Raw genomic sequence first — 18,931 nt, forward strand, 5'->3', positions numbered from 1 at the left:
GATTTTTAAAAAACTACATCCACGCGAACGAAGTCGCGGGCATCTGCTAGTAACTTCTATTACTACTACCTAAATGTACATAATATTTCATTCAATATGATTTCAAAGCATTTTTCCATCATACGAGCGTATACATCCTTTCCTTGGCCTATACATATTTGTCATGTGCATTTAGCTTTGGCTGGCTTGCTGAGCTTTGTGGTATTTAACCCCCGACCCAAAAAGAGGGGTGTTATAAGTTTGACGTGTGTATCTGTGTATCTGTGTATCTGTCATCGTAGCGCCTAAACGAATGAACCGATTTTAATTTAGTTTTTTTTTTGTTTGAAAGGTGGCTTGATCGAAAGTGTTCTTATTCATACTAATATCAAAGGCTCTTAGTGTAATTCACAAGCAGCGCGCACACATTGTCGAACGCATTGAAGGAATACTGTAAAACTCGTCCTGCAGAAAACATACCCTATATATTAAAATCTGTATGGACTTTTACTTAGTTTTACCTTTAAACAAGCAAAAGAAAAATGATCTTTCGTGTAGATTATTGCTTATATGCTGGCATTGTTTAGTACCTATAAAAAGACTGACTTTCGTAAAACATGAATCCAATTATATGAGCGAAGTCGTACTAAAGATCGCCAATTTTATTTTTCATCCCACGTAGTCGTTGACATATCGACGATTTTTTTTAATCCCCAACCCTAAAAGAGGGGCGTTATAAGTTTGATGTGTGTATCTGTGTATCTGTCTGTGGCATCGTAGCTCCTAAACGAATGAACCGATTTTAATTTAGTTTTTATTTGAAAGGTAATGATCGTGAGTGTTCTAGCTATAATCGAAGAAAATCGGTTCAGCCGTTTGAAAGTTATCAGCTTTTTTCTAGTTACTGTAACCTTCATTTGTCGGGGGTGTTATAATTTTTTTTTACACTTGCAAATACATCTCTTGTTCTTTACGAAAGTGAATACCATGTTAGTAAATAACATTAAATCATACTTTGTTCATATCTATATTACATTCAGTCCATACTTAAGTTTCTACTGTTGATAGAGTCAGTAAGTTTTGTCTACTCAGTGAGCATATTATTCACATACCTTATAGTTACCTAATCTCGCAAGACCAAACTTCGAAGGAACTTAGCGATAACATCTTAAGTTTATAACAAAGGCAAAGTTCTAAAATAAATATTTGTAAAGTTAGATAATACTCATAAAGATAAATAGTCTCAACATCGAAACAACGGGAAGGCAACTCGACCAATAATATTGTGATAATCACAACTACTCGTAGCATTACATTGCATAGTAAAAGAGTATCATGTAATTCAGAGGTGATTGCGATCATCACATTGTAGCTATCACATTTTAGTGCCGAGCCCTGCAGGCATCTTTGTGACAGTATGTAGACACAGGAAATAATGTTTCTTTATCACCCTTCACTGTAACTGGTAAGAAATCCATACTCATACGGCTGAGTCTGGGATGGGTATATAGGTCGAGGAATATCCAGACCAGGTTTAAACCAGAAATTACGGCATGGCTCGAAAGTTTGCATTTCTAAGCGGAGTCAAATCAAAGGCAAACCAGTAGGTATTCTCAAAAATATTGAGAGACCATTTTTGGACTGGACCAGATTTTTGTGCAATCTGTGTTACTTTTTGTTACCTGTATACTATGTGGTAGCTACCTTTGCTGGATACAACTAAGAATTTTAGCCAAAAGAGAAAGAATGTCAGCCAACTGGAAGGAGGAAGCACTACGATTATTAAGATTACCTTTTTCTAAGTTTGGTAATAGCTATGGAAACGCATTTGTTCTCGTGTGACTAACAGTAAAACTGTAAGTCACACGAGTTGCTTTGTCACCGTATTTAAACAAAGTTCATTCTCAAACTCAGACTCAAGCCAGTATCGAAACTCAAATGAGTAACACTGGGTCAAATTCCATACGATTCCAACTTTATCTATCATCAAAACTGATTAAACTTCTCCTAAAACTATTGTGCACTACTGTTCCGCAATCTCTGTGCAGAAGATTATTAAGTGCATTTAATGGATACTTCTATAATAATAATATTTATTAGACAATGTATTTTCATTTCGACTTGAATAAATTATATTAATCTTTTTCCCTTAACTTCATTTCTTAATATACTATGACTTTCCCATTAAATACTGGTTAAGGCAGATACGCGTCAAATTAAATCATTTTTAGGAATGGTCTCAACACCCAATAATTTTATTCGAGATAAAATCTAGAGATTTGAAAATTGGAAAAGTTGATTAATGAGTTCCCATTGTCAGCTTAAGGAGATCGTAAAACTGATCGTGGATGGCACGGATCGAGACGCGAGGTACCGATGAAGGCGACATGACTCTGAAAATTTATTAAGCGACGTGCACACTTAGTGGATTACACAGGTTCGTTCGACCTCGAAAAAGTAATATTTTCAAAAAATTTATTTGTGAGTTTGACTCAGAAGACTTTGTGTTCAACTATGATGCCCGCGACTGTGTCCTCGTGGATTTAGGCTTTTCAAAATCCCGTGGAAATTGTTTGATTTTCCAGGGTAAAAAGTAGCCTACATCACTTAGAAGGCCTATAACTATATCGATGCACAAAATCACGTCAATCCGTTGCTCCACTGTAGCGTGGTTGAAGGACAAACAAACACACTTTCGCATTTATAATATGGGAAACATAAATGATGAAAAAAATTGTATGACGATGACGATGCTGGTTATGCCACAGTAGATACCTACTCGTATGTGATAGGTAGGATCATGAACGCTAAATATTGCGCACCGCTCCGAAAACGGATCGTCACCTCCTCATCGCCGTCACACAAGCGCCAGCCAAACAGAGGCATGTGACGGAGTGGCTCAGCATCAGGAGTAGCTCAGCCACGGGTGACGATGCCGCGCTAACCGTTGACCACTAGTTAACGGCTAAGCGACCTGTGGGATGCCACGTGTATAGAGCCCGGCAAATAACTTGAGCATTGACGCGATTGGATGGCGAATGGCGGGTGCACGCGATTAGTTGATCAGTCGGTGCGAGTGCACGCAATTGGTTGATACGTCGACTTTCGCGTCCCGCATTCGCCAACTTTCTGCCACTACGCTGCTTCAGGTCCAAGTTGTTTGCCGGGCACTATATCTACTTCGGTTCGAAGATGGCACTTGGCATGTGGTTTGCGTGACATCTTCGCGCGACCAGTGAGAGGTAAGCGTGAGGACGAAGAGTTGATTCCGTACAGGTATGCGTTTCGCAAGCTTCTCCTGTAGAGACGAAGCGCCGTTACGATGCTGATAAGTGTACGTTGCAGTAGGGAGTTTCGGACGGAGCGGGGCTAGTTGAGGCGATGCCGACCCGTTTCCGAGTTGATATGACGTGTGCGATAATCCTAATTCCAAAAAAATTTCTTTATAAAAAAGACAATAGATCTCTGAAAAATCTATTTATTTTGCTGTAGATCACTTCAATTGATAAGATTTTAAAGTAGAAGATTTAAATTAATTTATGGGAGTAAAATAATATGTTACACGATAATTAAGTATTATTATTATTGATTCGATTTCTATATTCTACTCGAACTTCTATTCTACAATGAATCAAAGTAACATTTTTAATCACACCTAAAATTTACAAGAAATTATATCATGACTACGATGTGCTTATAATACGAGTAATTAGGTAATATTGTAAGAGTAAGGCCCTGCTAATGCGAGGCTGCCGGTCAAAGAACTCTTCTAGTTGCTTGTTCACGTTTATTATGAATCATACATTAAAATTAAGCATTATATCCTACTACAAAATTGTGTACTGGAAAGCTAAATAGCCTTCTAAAACATTCAGAGGGTACCTATGAGGTTCGCTATTGTATGTTTTAATCCTTAGAAAATATTTATGAAATCTTGTATGTACAGAGAATTTTTTTGAGATCCAGATGCGAAGAGATGTGAAGTTATACGTTCGGGTCCTTGGGCAGCGAAATCTTGAATTGCAGTAAAACTATGAGGTATATTGCAATCATGCTTATTGCCTGTAAATAAGAATTATTTTGAAACGGAAAATTCACAATTTTTCGTTAATTGAGTCAAGGGATTCGATATTTATCACCGAAAACATCGTAAAGTCACTTACGATAGTTTAAACGTTAAAAACATTGTATAACTCGGAGAGTATTGCGATCATATACATCGACACTCAACAAATACCAAGAAGTCCTCTTTTGGATTTATGTTGTACTCATCATCCCTGAATTACTTAATATTTTTCTATAATTACCTATATAAGCAAAGACTGAACAATAGTTTTAGTTTCAGCTTCCATTTAAAAGTATTATTTTACAGAAAAAACAGAACTTCCAAAACAATTTGGTTAAAAAATGTTTTAAGAAAGGGTCGGCATCAGATATCACCGCCGCCTTCCAGATTCTGTTTCATTTTATTACAAGGTATCCGTTGACGGGTATGATACCTTGGAGCATAATTTAGTAACAGTATAAACCAAGCTTTATAATGAACTTGTTTGGACACATTATTAGGACTTTACTTTATCCGCAGAAAGAAGTTGGAATAGCGCTCTCTCTTTTACGTAATCTCATAGAAATGATAGAGACAAAAATGTTAGTGGCCGCTAAACATTTTGAGTTACCAACCAATCACAAACGAAACTAACATAGTTCCGTTTGTGATTGGTTGGATATTAATAGAATTTCAAATATTTTTTGAAAAAGTTTTCGAATTGAATTTCGAATGTTTTTTTGAGTCACCAACCAATCACAAAACACATTTGTGATTGGTTGGTGGCTCAAAAAATGTCACTTAGATTTTTGTCTCTGTCATCTGTATGGGATTGCGTAACAGAGAGAGCGCTATACCAACTTCATTCCGCGGATATATGTAGTAGGTATAGTTTGGTTACTGATATGCTTCAGGCAACAATACTAACCGATGTTAGAAGTTCTCTATTAACATGTGCGTAACCTTTCAGGCTTACGACAGCGGGGTTCATCTCAATTGCCTGAATAAAGTGATCAATCTGTAATAAATTCATCGTGTGTTAGGTTCATTAGGCGCCTAATGCAGGCAATGATGAATATGAGCTATGATAGATTACTATCCCAGACCGATATCTGTTTAGAGTACTGAGTAGAGTATTGTGAATACCTAGTAGTTTTAGGTATTAAAAATATCACTTGCTTTAGACGGTCAAGGAAAACATCGTGAGGAAACCTGCATGCCTGAGAGTTCTCCATAGTGTTCCCAAAGGTGTGTGAAGTCTGCCAATCTGCACTTGACCAGCATGGCAGACTATGGCCAAACCCCTTCCTCACTCTGAGAGGAGACCTTTGCTCAGTAGTGAACCAGCGATGGGTTGATCATGCTTGTGAATAGACATAAGCAGCTCCCGGATAGTATAAGAAAAACGTGTTCATGGTTATCGTTATCGTCAAGAAATTCTGCCCATTGATTGGTTCATTCGCTTTTTACCTTTTTTCACAGCCAATCAAGGGCTTAATTTTCTTACACAATCGGGGGAAGTTCATAGAAGTGTTGAAAATTTAACTTTTAGAAACTGGAACAGGTTATCCTTACAAACTCTTTTGTTTTAAATTTATTTTAACTTTGAAGAACTTACCTCTTTCTGAGTCGGTCGGTCCACGGAGAGCACGTCAATTGAAAGTAAAGTGTCTTGAACCCCAGCGGCGACCTAGTTTAAAATAAGTTTAAAAAACTGGTTAAGTGTGAGTCAGACTCGCTTACGAAGGGTTCCGTACCATTCGTACAAGATACACCTTACTCTTCATATTATAATCACATATCCTGCCAAGCATTGCGTGCTAAATTTATTCATTTCATCATGTAAAAATATTAATTATTTATTATTAACCGACTACGGCAAAGCCGAAAGGAAGGGTTATGATTTTAGCAGTCTATGTATGTTTCTATGCATTATTTAGAATTTATCATGTCCTTATGTAGAATCCATTAAAATTTTTTCTTTGAGATATAACCACAAATTCACAGTTTTCGGACTGTTTCCTTTACTTGTGCTATAAAATCTACCTACCTACCAAACATGATTCTAGGTCAATGGAAAGTACCCCATAGGTTTTCTTGGCGGAGACGACTGACAGACGGACAGACAAATAGGCAGACAACAAAGTGATCCTTTGATGGTTCCTTTTTCCTATTGAGGTACAGAACCCTAAAAAGATTTCATTTTTTTTCACAGCAAGTGTTGGTGATAAGTGGCATAAACGGACGCTAATCAAACTAGAATGCTATATAGGCTTAATGGCATAATTACATAGATAACTAAATAAATACGTATACCTACCTGAAGCGTAGATTTATGGGAACAATCGGCAAAAATAAAGAGTAGCGTTGAGCAATAGGCAGCGTCTACAAAGAGTCCCATTTCCTTGAAACTAAATCTGAACCCATGGTCAACGATTTCCGAGAGCGCGCCGTACACTGCTATTGTTATATTGAAGAACCTGTATACATATATTATCTATTTTAGGTATTAAAGTAAAATCACTGCATTGATAAATAAATTGTAGTTTTCCCGTATAATAAATATTAAAATACAATTTACTGACTGACTGACTGACTGGGACTGGGACTGAGGCTGGGATTTTTTTTTCACTTATTGAGCTAAAGTAGAGTAGGTATAGAGTACAGTGTAGAGTAATTATTTATAACTTAATCGTGGTTTAAAACTACGATTAAGTTAAAATAATTACTTATTTACAAATTTTTATTTAATACCTACCTACCTAAGAAAAGAACAATTTATATTTATTAATTTTTATTTAAATAACTTTACTTACATAAAAAAGGTACTAATGATCCATACTAATATTATAAATGCGAAATTGTGTCTATCTGTCTGTCTGTTAGCTTTTCAGGGCCCAACAGTTTAACCAAATTTGATAAAAGGCACGTGTTAGCTTACATCCCGAGGAGGACAAAGGCTTATTTTCTATCCCAGCAAACCAAAGAGTTCCCACGGGACTCTCAAAGGCCCGTTTAACCAATTTATATGATTGGTCTAGAGGTAACTTGCGTCCCGGAAATTGACATAGGCAACTTTTTATCCCGGAAAAGCAATGAGGTCAAACGGGATTTTACCTAAATTCAAGTCGTGTCGCGAGCATCGTGTAGTATATTATTATAAAAAAATACGTAGGGGCAAAATTATATTCATTGGATGTTCTTTGAATAATTTAACTTACATGAATAAACAATATGTGGAATAGGTTCGTGCGTACGCGTTTCCCAGCAATTGTAGTTGCTCGGATAAGTTGAGCCAGAGATAGCGATAACTTGATATCAGACTGGCCGTACATTCTACCCTCACATCCTGACAAAAGACAAGCAATCTTATTACGCCACAGATAAGTACTTACAACTTTTTATCCTGGGAAATCAAAGAGTCAAAACTACGGGATTATTAAAAAACCTTAATGCACGCGAACGAAGTCGGGGGCTTGATGCCCACGTATTTTATGAGTAGGTAAATCATAAAATAGATAAATTATAATGTATTTTCCTACAATACAATCACAATAACCTATTTCAACATTTCAATACGTTACCCTCTGAAAGCATCGGGAGAGGCTCTGAGATGCAATCTTGATGCCTCTGCAGTTAATGTACCAAAGCGCACAGTTCATATTAATCATCGTTATAATGTGATAATACGCCATAGTATGACGTAACAGGAAGCCATCCAATAAGGCACAAAGACTAAGAAGAAAGCCCACTGCTAGGAGTAAGCAACCCGCGCTAATGATGACTATGGAAGTTTTCAAGTTCGGGAACTGAAGATTTTCACCGGTAATACGATAATATCTAACCTGTAGAGCATAATATACATAAAAATTAAAAAGTACCTACCTACGCACCACATACTAAGTCGCTTAAGAATATCTGGATATAGGTACTTATCTACCTAGGTATAGTCCACAGTAAGTTTATAAAAGTAAGCGGAACACATTTGAAAAGACGCATTTGAGTCACATTTATTTCGCGATAAACTAAGTTCTAGGCACAAGTACCTAACGGTAACTTTGAAAGAAATTAGACCCTTACTTGAAACTTTCCCCAATTCGTTTTATAAATGGCCACTTGGTGTGCGACACCCCACCCGACGAACGGGATCCAAAAGTGTGGAACGAGGAAGGCGACGAATAGTATAGCATAAATGTAATCGTCGAATCTTTTCGTCGAACGCAGGATCATTATACGTTCGTACCCAACGACCAGAACGATTACTGTAGTTACGATGTAGAAGAATATGGCATAGATTGTAGCCCGAGATTTCCAGCTGAATGTGATTGTTCCTGGAAAAATCCATACCAATATTATGAATACGAAAGCGTGTCTGCCTGTTTCTGTCTGCTAGCTTTTCACGCCCCTTCTGTTTATATTAGATTTTGATGGTGTAGGTATGTTTATGGACCAAGTTATATAGACCTAAACCAGGTACCTAAGTAGGTATACCTATTTGTAGTCAGCAGATAGTCTTATTATTATGGATCATGGCCACAGACCATATAAATTTGGTTGGTTTAGTGCTCGGTGATCCATATCATGGTTCATGACTATAATGGCTAGACTCTTCGATGTTTATTTTCTAAGAGGGCTCCAAAGACACGCACGGAAACGTAATTGCGGAAACCAGCCCAGAGAGAAGATACTCATAATTCATACTCGTACGCATAGGTACTACGATTTCTAAAAAACTGGACAAGTGTGAGTTGGACTTGCACACGAAGGGTTCCGTACCGTTGAACAAGATATAACACTAGGTATGTAGGTATTTTTTAATTTGCATGGCAGCCTTTCAACTCTACCTACGGTTCATGAAATAGGTACAGACCGCTCACAGACAGATGTACAGATAGCAGAGGCTGTAATAGGGTCCCCTTTGGTAGCTTTTGGGTACGGAACCCTAAAAAAGGGTAAGTACTTACCAGGCCGTGAGCGTGTGATCGGCATCACAGCCAACACCCGGAATAGAACCAGGAGAAGCTTGTGGTCTCTATAGAACTGGTCGTGGATTTCACAAGTGTCACCATCTTGAGATGAAAGCAGATTACGCTGCTCACGCTCCTAAAGAAAAAAGGTAGGTATATTACGCGACAAGTCGAGATGGCTTCCACGTTAACCCTGTGTGGGATAGCGCGCGTGACGTGCGGGTGTGCGGGGCGTCCCCTCGGCTCATCCCGATTGCCATTGTCGACGTGTCGCGTACTAAGTATACCTAAATCTTCCTGGCATCGTAATAAAACGTCGAACCATCAATTCGTTACGTCGCGTCGGTATGTAGATAAACTACTTATTTGGTAAGACACAGAAGATCAGTTTTGATAGAAAGTTTAACAAGTTGGTTGGCACCTATAAGAATAATTTCTCACTTACGTAATCCCTCTGTGACTTATCATAAACAACTCTATTCAACTGTACATGCTTCATGTCTCTTCTGAGTAATGAATAATTTATGCCCTCTTCAAACAAATGATCTGGAATCATTTTTTTACGCTAACTACTTCGATATACATATACAGCAAGGCCTACCTACTCTCTCCGAAGCTAAACGTAGAATATGCTGCAATAGTAGCATAGGCCGTCAGAACGTTATAAATGAAACAAGAGGTGGCATTATCGAATAGGTAAACAGGGCCAGAATTAGTAGGCTATTTTCATTAAATTTTAAAGCAAACGATGGTAAGCGCTTTGAATTTTAATGCTAACGAACGTGCCTGGCTAACGAGTATTTTGATCATTTAAATTTCGTTGTACATGTACGTATTGTATACGACTTAAAAATAGACTAGAAACACTGATACTTAACTATCTAAGTATTTATATTATCAATTACACTAAAAGTAACACAAAATAATTTATTATATTAATATCTATCATATCCTTCCCGTGGTCCAATCGCAACTACTCAATCTCAATAAAAACTCTACTAAATCCAAGGGCAATTTAGGTATTCTATATTTTTTAACCGCACGAAGCGATGTCTCCAAGTACTTGGGCGAATTATGAATAATGATATGCATACTTGGTTGTATAATAGTCTAGTGCTTAAGACGTCCGCCTCTTAGTCAGAAGTTCAGGAGGTTTGATCCAGGGCACGCACCTCTAACTTTTCAGTTATGTGCGTTTTGAGCAATTAAATATCATTTGTTTAAAGTATACGGTGAAGGTTCGCGAAGGAAGGAAGGAATCGTGAGGAAACCTCCATGCCTGAAACTGTATAATGTTCTCATAGGTTTTTGAAGTCTACCAATCCACACTGAGCCAGCGTGGCAGACTATGGCCTAAACTCATCCGACTCTGGGAAGAGAGCCTTGCTCAGTAGTGCGACGATGGGTTGATCATGATGACGATAGTGATCACTCATTAACGAATGACTTCGATAAATAAAATTCAGTGTTCATAACTTTGGATACCATTTATTCAAGATATAAAGATATCACAGTTTATTACATTAATTAAATTTTTCAAATATATTTTGTGATTTAACAATAAAAACACAGTACAGATAAATTATCACATCAATAAATAAAATATAGATAACATCCGCATTGAGTTAGTCTTCTCTTTACGTCTCCAAATGGAAATTGAATAATTTCACTATGATTTTCTTATCGACACAAAAAAAATATTCCTTTTTACTAAAAAAAGAGGTAATTAGGCATACCAGTCAGAAAAACCCAGTCAAGTGCGAGTAGGACTCGCACTTGCAGGGTTCCGTACCATCGAGCAAGATACACTTTTATGTGCAACACATGCAAGTTAATGATGGACAGCGCCATCTACATATTATAATTATACATTTTGGTTTTTTTTTTGTAAAGTAACCACATTTACGGTTTTCGGATTTTTTACTTTATTTGTACTATAAGACCTACCTACCATCCAAATTTCATGATTCTAGGTCAACGGGAGAGATACCCTATAGGTTTTGTTTTCGTTTTTTTTGACTGACACGACGGACAGAAAACGAAGTGATGAAGAATTTGAAGTTCCATTTCTTCTTTTGAGGTACGGAACCCTAAAAATTAACACGCCTTTAACCAGGTACAAATCATTTTAATAAATTTTCAAGTAAATTTAGCTTGCCATAAAAGTGCTATGAAAGAGCAAGAAAAATCTGCCTCAAGTTCTAATGGACGGATTTAAATGCAATTTAACCATCTTTTGGGCGCTTATTTCGGAAGGTTAGTATAAGATTTATTGAATAACGTAAAAACCTAAGATTTATTATAAAGTTTGAGTAGAACATGTTCAAAAATTATATTTATCAGATATATATTATAAAAATGAATATAGTTAACATTTTGACATCTCGCCAACCATTTTAGCTCTATGTGTAAGCTGTCGCGTCTAAAGTACGGTTCACATTTAAGTTAAGTACTAAAATCGTACTTTTGACATGACAGTTAACATATTATAGAGCTACAAGTGTAAATTAAAAATTTACAACACCCCCGACAAATGAAGGTTACAGTAACTAGAAAAAAGCTGATAACTTTTAAACGGCTGAACCGATTTTCTTGGATTATAGCTAAGAACACTCTTGATCAAGCCACCTTTCAAACAAAAAAACTAAATTAAAATTGGTTCATTGGTTTAGGAGCTACGATGCCACAGACAGATACACAGATACACACGTCAAACTTATAACACCCCTCTTTTTGGGTCGCGGGTTAAAAATGGCGAGTGAGATCTCAAAATATAAGCATTATATTGTATGAAATTCTAAATATTGTACAACGGATAACGTCTTATACCAGTAATTGAAGCCAACTTTGTGAATGCTTCATGGATTAGGACCTTATTTTAGTCTTTATTTTAATAAAAATAAATATTTAACGATGTATTTTATATTAAGGCCATGTTAAGCTTAACCCTACGACTTGAGTTTAGTCAATTGTGCCATTAGTTCCTTATCAATGTCAGACGTAGATTGGCCGACTTTGTTGCGTGAGACGGAAGGGGCATTTGCCATCTGAAAAAAAAAAAAAAACTGTTAAATACTGGTCAAGCGCGAGTTGAACTCGTCCACGAAGGGTTCGGTACCGTCTATACTCTATATTATACTAATCCCTGTACTATATTAATTTTTTAATTTGCATGTCGGCCATTTTGAAACTCTTATTATTTGTTGTTATAGCGGCAATAATACACACTCTGTGAAAATTTGAACTCTTTACATTTCATGAGATACAGCCCACTGACAGACAAACAGACAAACGGACGGGCAACGGAGGCTTAGTAATAGAGTTCCTTTGGCACCATTTAAACCATTTGATATGAATTTATGAAGCTCTAAAAAGCATTGAAAACAAAATAATATATGCAATATGCTCAGGACTGGTTACAGGACTCTTAAGTTACATAGTTTAATAGTTCTGAACTAAAATATTTATCTGACCTTTTCTTATTACATTAGTTGGATGGGAACACTATTTTTTCCTAGATCGAATCGAAACCAGTAATCCATATCCATACTAATACTAATATTATAAATGCGAAAGAGTGTCAGTCAGTATATCTTGTTACCTTTTATGGCCCATCCGTTAACCAATTTTACCGAAATATGGCACACAATAGCTATCATTGTGGAGCTGTACATATTTTTCTATCCTGGAAAATCAAAGGGTTCCCACAGGATTCTAAAAGTCCCAAATCGACGCAGACGAAGTCACAGACATTCATCTCTTTAGTCATATTAGAGAATCATATTAGTTTTTTTGGCTTTACGGCTCTGGATTCTAGCCCTTTTGAGCTTGCCTAGAGAAAGATGACGATGATTACATAGAATAGAGATATGAAGCAACAGTAATATTTCCTTACCTTTCCACTAACTTCAATGCCAATTTCATCCAACACTTTGTTGACAATGTCGTCAGATTCCTCTTCATCACCAGACTCAGTCATTATGTCATCTAGTGTATCTGAAACTAAACATTATCAATGTTAAAATATAAGCCATTTTATTGTTATTGGAGAATATTGTTAAAATAAATATTTTACTGTTAGATAAGATGCAAACTGATAGGTGTTGAGTTCAAACCAATGTGTTCTAGCTAGTACCACTTTCATCAAATAATTTGTTAGTTTCATTTATTCATTTTTAACCCAAATTTTGAAATCACGTGTGTGTATTAAAAATGGACTCGCCTCATCATACTTGTATTCAATATACAACTTTTAACAGTTTAAATAATTACACAAAGAAACACACAATTATGTTAAGGTTGCGTGGAAACAACCGCCTGAGCTTTCAGTTGCCTACAAGATACTGTTCTTTGTTTGTAATTTTTATGATTTGAAAAGGATAACTGCAGAGTTTTTTGCTGTCTCTTCTCAGAATTTGCTTTCCGAACCGGTGATCCTAGATGCAGCATAAGATAAACTAGTGGTCTTACAAAAAAAGTAAAGAAAATTCACAACCAAATTTGCTACTAAATACTTGACACTTGATTACTGAATATGTATTTGCCTTTGCTCATAAATCAAAGCCTTAAATCAGAAAACACTTACTCATGTCATCAGTCATGTCCATCTTCAGGTTGGCCTGCTTGAAGGCTTCCATGTCCTTGGCAATTTGCTGTGGATTCATGATCTTGTTCATGCTGCCCATAGTCTTAGCGGTGGTTCCCATGGCGCCTGCTATTGCTATATTTGCTCCCATTGCTTTGTTGTGAATCTGTACACTTGATATCTGTAAAACGAGTTTTATTTGTTCGATGACTTTTATTTGTTCGATGACAAGTTCCAAATTATCCCTGCCACGAATTAAATGTGCCCACCCACTTATAAGACAAGAAAATTTATCACTGAGCTAGGTAAAGGTGCCAGTTGTACAGACCACAAGTCATCAGTCTCTCTTAAGCCAACAGTCAAGTTGATCTATCTATTTTCTATTCTACTAGCAGGAAACAGCAAGAAACTCTGCAGTTACTTTTATTATGAGGCAACATATTATCATAATATAATTATTATTATAAATATAATCTAAAGAGGTCTTAGCCTAGTGGTTAAGAGGTCGACCCCCTAGCCAGGAGAGCCTAGAACCTCTAACTTTTTCCAGTTATATGGGTTTTAATCACTTTTTTAATGGTGAAGGAAAAACATCGTGAGGAAACTTGCATGACTGAGAGTTTTCCATAATGTTCTAAAGGTGTGTGACGTCTGCAAATCTGCATTGGTCAGTGTGGTAGAATATGGTCAAACCCTTCTCATTATGAGAAGGGAACCATGCTCAGTAGTGAGCCAGCGATGGGTTGATCATGACAATCTATTGCATAATCATCATTGCTGTTGTTGCTAACTGTTGAAATCAAGAAAAGAATGCTCTTAATTGACAATCTTACACTTGCAATAACATAAATTTTCTTACCTTACTGTTTGCTGTATATAATCTTGTTTTTTGATTTCTCATTTGCACCAGTTGCTTTGCTAGTATTTTACACCCTTCGTTATTTCCTTCCTTTGCCATCTTTTTTATCTCCATCTCCTAAAAGGTAAAATAATTCCATAATCATAATTAATTCAGTGCTAATACACATTATAAGACATATAATACACTGTGACCTGAAAACTGTTGTACCACCTATGGTACAACAGTTTTCAGGTCACAGTGTATTAACCATAATAATGGTGTGCAATAGGTAGCAATTTATTCATTCATAATATACAAATTCACAGCTTTCGGATTTTTCCCTTTACTTGTGCTATAAGACATTACTCCCTGCCAAATTTCATGATTCTAGGACAACGAAGTACTCTTTAGGTTTTGATTCCCCTAAATTAACAGACATGTCCGACAGACACATAGTAAAGTGACCCTTTAAAAGTTTTTTTTTTCGAGGTACAGCACCTTAAAAGTTAATAAATTAAAAAAATTATAAAAATTAAAAATTTCAATAATTTCAATTTCTATAAAACCAACCAATTTCTTCTCTTCTCTCTCTAATGCTAACTTATCTCTCTCTAAATCTCTTCCTGCCTTGCGCAACTCCCGATCATTTTGTCTCTGTTGCTCTGAAAATTAAAAAAAAAAAATTAATTACTAACAATAAATTTAATTTTTCTTTGTTTATTTACAAATGTATTTTAGCCACTACAAGTGATTAATTGATATAACATTGTAAGTAATATTATGCAGGTTTGTAGGTTCTTACTTCTTAGGAAGAGCTTTCTGAACCAGTGGTAACATTACATCATAATATTATGAGTTATGACTCAGATATTATGATATTACATCTGATACAATATAGGTGCTATCTTGAGGAATCACTTTAAGAATAGGATATCATAATAAATTATGAGTAATAGATGAGATCACATTAAGGCTAAAAATATGTAGTCAGGTACATTTGTGTTATTTTTACGTCCAATGCTAATAAAAGTTTTATGCAATATAAACAAGTATAAACACTGAACCGTGACGATACTATACGAAACTTTAGGAGGACAAGACAAACATGGACGTATATTTTTTATACTTATTATTTATTCATCCAAGACTTCCATGAGGGCAAACTATTTATTTTACCTTTCACAGTAGGCTCTTTCCTGAAGAAATTCATTTTGTACAGGTTTTGTAAACTTGCACTGTTGCATAAACTCTAATTATACTTAATGTAGTTAATTTAATTATAAAAGAATAATGTTACGATGACGAATAGTTTATTGTTTTTAATTTTTTCAACACAATGTTTTATTTTACACAAATCACATATTTGACAAACGCAGACCAACCACAGACGAATAACATCAACCAGCCTACGTATTTCACAGATAATAAGAAATTAGCCACATGACAATATTGCTGACAAAACTGACTAGTTCAGTAGAAATGGGTAACACTGATATAGCAGCATATAAGTTTTTTAGGATGCCAGAAAAAAATTTTGCGTGGTTTATTAATTATTTAAATAAGGTGTTCTAGAGGTTACTAAATAATTTACAATAGAATAAAAAATATAAAAAGCCGTAGTTTAAAAATGTTTTCTTAGGGCCAAATCGTTACTTTTATTGCTAAGGTTAGAATAGATTTGACGTATTGATAGATTTCCATGGATTTCCTATATAAAAACTGTCAAACCCTCTAATTTATTCCTTGGGTAAAGTTACTTGATGATTGAAAAATCGGCCCTAGGTCGGACTCAATGGTATGTACCTATTTATATGAAAACATGGATTTAAAAACTCGGACTGAACTCGGATATTACTTACACACTTTTCCGATCTCTGATCCAAATCCAAGTTATTCAGTGGACATCTTTGACATATCTACGTCATACATCGGCAGGTCGATCGCGTAAAAATTGTCTCAATCTCACATCCAAAAATATCCTTAAGGATCGTTATCGTTACAGTCCTTATAACCGGTACCGCGTAAGCTTTTTCAGGATTGTAGCAATCGGTCGCAATCAAGTAGCAATAGGTCGCAATCACGTGACTATCGATACTTTAGTGGTGGGTCATACTTATAATCCGACTAATTTGAATATCTATGGTAATCTAGCAATCTATACGGCCATAGTAGTCTTCCAAACTTGACTGCGTTGTAGCTAATGAAATAAAGTATTACGAGTCTGTGCCCCGTGCCGCGGAATATGTGAATTTGTGGTTCTTCTAGGTTCATAGAGTATTGTTTATTTACACTTTTACGTTGAGTTGACTTTGTGTCGAAACCTAATAAAGTAATTTAAAAGTCGAAACTAAAAAGGAAACTGGCACCCTACAGGGCCGCCTCTGTGAGGCAGCTTGAGATTCTCTTAGAAGTTGCTGAAAGCAACTCAAATATTGCACTCGATGGCCTCGGTGGAGGACCTCTCGGCCGCCAGGTGGCTCTGGCTCTGGAAAAATGGGAAGAGCTTTCCAGAAAGCTCAATTCTGTGGGGGCAGGGTGTATTAAACCTTCGTGGAGTGGAAGCGAGTAAGTATTCAAAACATATCGGCCACAAGCTCTATTGCGCTTTGTGGCAGATTGTTTAGTTTTAGCTGCATGTTGACCGTCTAATTTTGATTCAAAGAACGTATGCTGCAATTATGATAATAATTTATAGTATAAACTGCCACTATAAGACTATAAATAATAGCAGTAGGTTCTATTCTATTGTCATATATTGTATTATAACCATTAAGAAAATAAGTATGTTTATTACTTTTTGAAGTATTGGATACTGCTTAAGAGCCCCACAAACGGCAAGGCTGGAGACTTGCGACGAGCAGCCACGGGCACTGGAGGTGGACCAAATTTCAACACTTCTTTTACCCCCTATCGAAGAACAATATAAGTATAATTGGGAACGTGGCAGTAGAGGGAGAACCCAAAATCCAGATTCCAATAAATGAATCATAGCTATTATGGCAATTACACTTACTTTTGTTCAGTCTGAGTCTGTATATCACAGTTATTTTAAAATTCCACTGTAAGTTTTATAATTATACTGCAAGAGCTGTAAATTTTAAGTGGTTACTGTTACACAAAGGCATATTAAATTTTCAAAGAAATATTTAATAGTAGGTATTATGAATTTATGTATGAAATACTTTTATTTTATTTGTAGATTCCTGACCTGCCTACTCAACCAAGTACATCTACATGTACATCACCAATACGAGAAATCATTATTGATGAGCAGCTTAGTGACAACTATACAACAAACAGAGGAGCCTTCACAAATAGAAGCTACACATAACCCGCTACATATTTCACTAGCATTAGAAGTTTCTCAGTCTGTCTATCATGTTGATACTGAGATACCAGAAGTTAGCACACCAACCAGCACACAGCACTGTCAGCCTTTAAGAAGTAATAAACTTATCCAAATATATTTGTAACCTTTTCATAGCCATTGTTCACCTAACAACTAACATTTTTAAATTCCATTAATAACAAGATATTAAGATAAGCCTTTATTAACTGAATTGAATTACATTAATGCTATGTACATAATATATTTCAAATAAATAAATAATATTTTAGTTTTTGACTGGTGTTTTATTTGTTTTCCTTTTTTCTGCTAGGATCTAAAAAAACTTTAATAAATACAGAGTACATAAAAGTAGAGTGTAATACAGAGTAAATAATCCATACTTACATACTATAATATTATAAATGCGAAAGGGTCAGACTGTCCGCACAGGCAACTTTTTATCCCGGTACAGTTCCTACGGGATATTTAAATACCCAAATCCACGCGGACGAAGTCGCAGGCATCCTCTATACAAGTTTTCTCTATTTTATCTTCTGATCTGTATAAGGGCACGCTTTTTTCTCTTGAGTTCAGCTTACATAATTGCCCTTGATGCCATAATTGCAAATAATTGGTATAGGCAATATTTATGTATGTAGGTACTTCTTACACATAAACACACAATACTTAGTTATGAAAACTAAACTACCTAAAATAGTAGATATGTACTATGTTCCCACATGCTTATCACCATTATCATAAACAGAATTTACCCAGGCGCAAATTATTATTGAGTAGGTAGGTACACAAATCTTGTGTAATACATATACCCTATGCGGCTAATTAATCCAAAAATTACAATAGTTTGGTGTTTTTACCAAGTTTTTACTACAAAATTCGCAGTTGAACTTGAATACACCAAACCTTTGGCGGCAAAGTGCAAACATACGAAAGTGTCAAAAGGTAACTTTAAATCTAAAAATTATTCTTCAATGATTTTAACATTATCTTACTTCATATAATAATCCTAATTGCTTTGTTAATTTGATAAATTATTTTAAAAAAGCTTTTTAAAATATTTTAACAAAAATATGAGTAGTTAAACGACTTTGGATACCACATATGTCACCGTAAATAACACCTCATGCCTTGTATCAATGAAAGCCTAGTTTGACGTAACATTTGT

General features: G+C 35.8%; 2 protein-coding genes and 1 long non-coding RNA gene across 3 annotated transcripts; 1 reads left to right on the plus strand and 2 right to left on the minus strand.

The window, feature by feature from the left end:
- Positions 1 to 3,930: 3,930 nt before the first annotated feature.
- LOC123872668 (gustatory and odorant receptor 22-like) lies at positions 3,931 to 9,547 on the minus strand. The gene is made up of 9 exons (XM_045917106.1): positions 9,437 to 9,547; positions 8,989 to 9,127; positions 8,105 to 8,355; positions 7,609 to 7,869; positions 7,246 to 7,373; positions 6,345 to 6,504; positions 5,643 to 5,714; positions 4,953 to 5,042; positions 3,931 to 4,041 (listed from the first exon to the last, which is right to left on the minus strand). The coding sequence occupies exons 1-9, from the start codon at positions 9,545 to 9,547 to the stop codon at positions 3,964 to 3,966; spliced, it is 1,290 nt and encodes a 429-aa protein (XP_045773062.1). The 3' UTR covers positions 3,931 to 3,963.
- A 2,350-nt stretch (positions 9,548 to 11,897) lies between these two features.
- On the minus strand, positions 11,898 to 15,801 carry LOC123872683 (charged multivesicular body protein 2b-B). Its single transcript, XM_045917130.1, has 6 exons — positions 15,594 to 15,801; positions 14,988 to 15,079; positions 14,436 to 14,552; positions 13,577 to 13,757; positions 12,887 to 12,993; positions 11,898 to 12,038 (listed from the first exon to the last, which is right to left on the minus strand). The coding sequence occupies exons 1-6, from the start codon at positions 15,625 to 15,627 to the stop codon at positions 11,940 to 11,942; spliced, it is 630 nt and encodes a 209-aa protein (XP_045773086.1). The 5' UTR covers positions 15,628 to 15,801; the 3' UTR covers positions 11,898 to 11,939.
- Positions 15,802 to 16,906: 1,105 nt separating this feature from the next.
- On the plus strand, positions 16,907 to 18,039 carry LOC123872691. Its single transcript, XR_006797512.1, has 2 exons — positions 16,907 to 16,982; positions 17,617 to 18,039. It is a non-coding gene; the product is annotated as an uncharacterized LOC123872691 (long non-coding RNA).
- Positions 18,040 to 18,931: the final 892 nt, after the last annotated feature.

The sequence above is a fragment of the Maniola jurtina genome, chromosome 15 (assembly GCF_905333055.1).
Source record: "Maniola jurtina chromosome 15, ilManJurt1.1, whole genome shotgun sequence".
Taxonomy (NCBI): Eukaryota; Metazoa; Arthropoda; class Insecta; order Lepidoptera; family Nymphalidae; genus Maniola; species Maniola jurtina.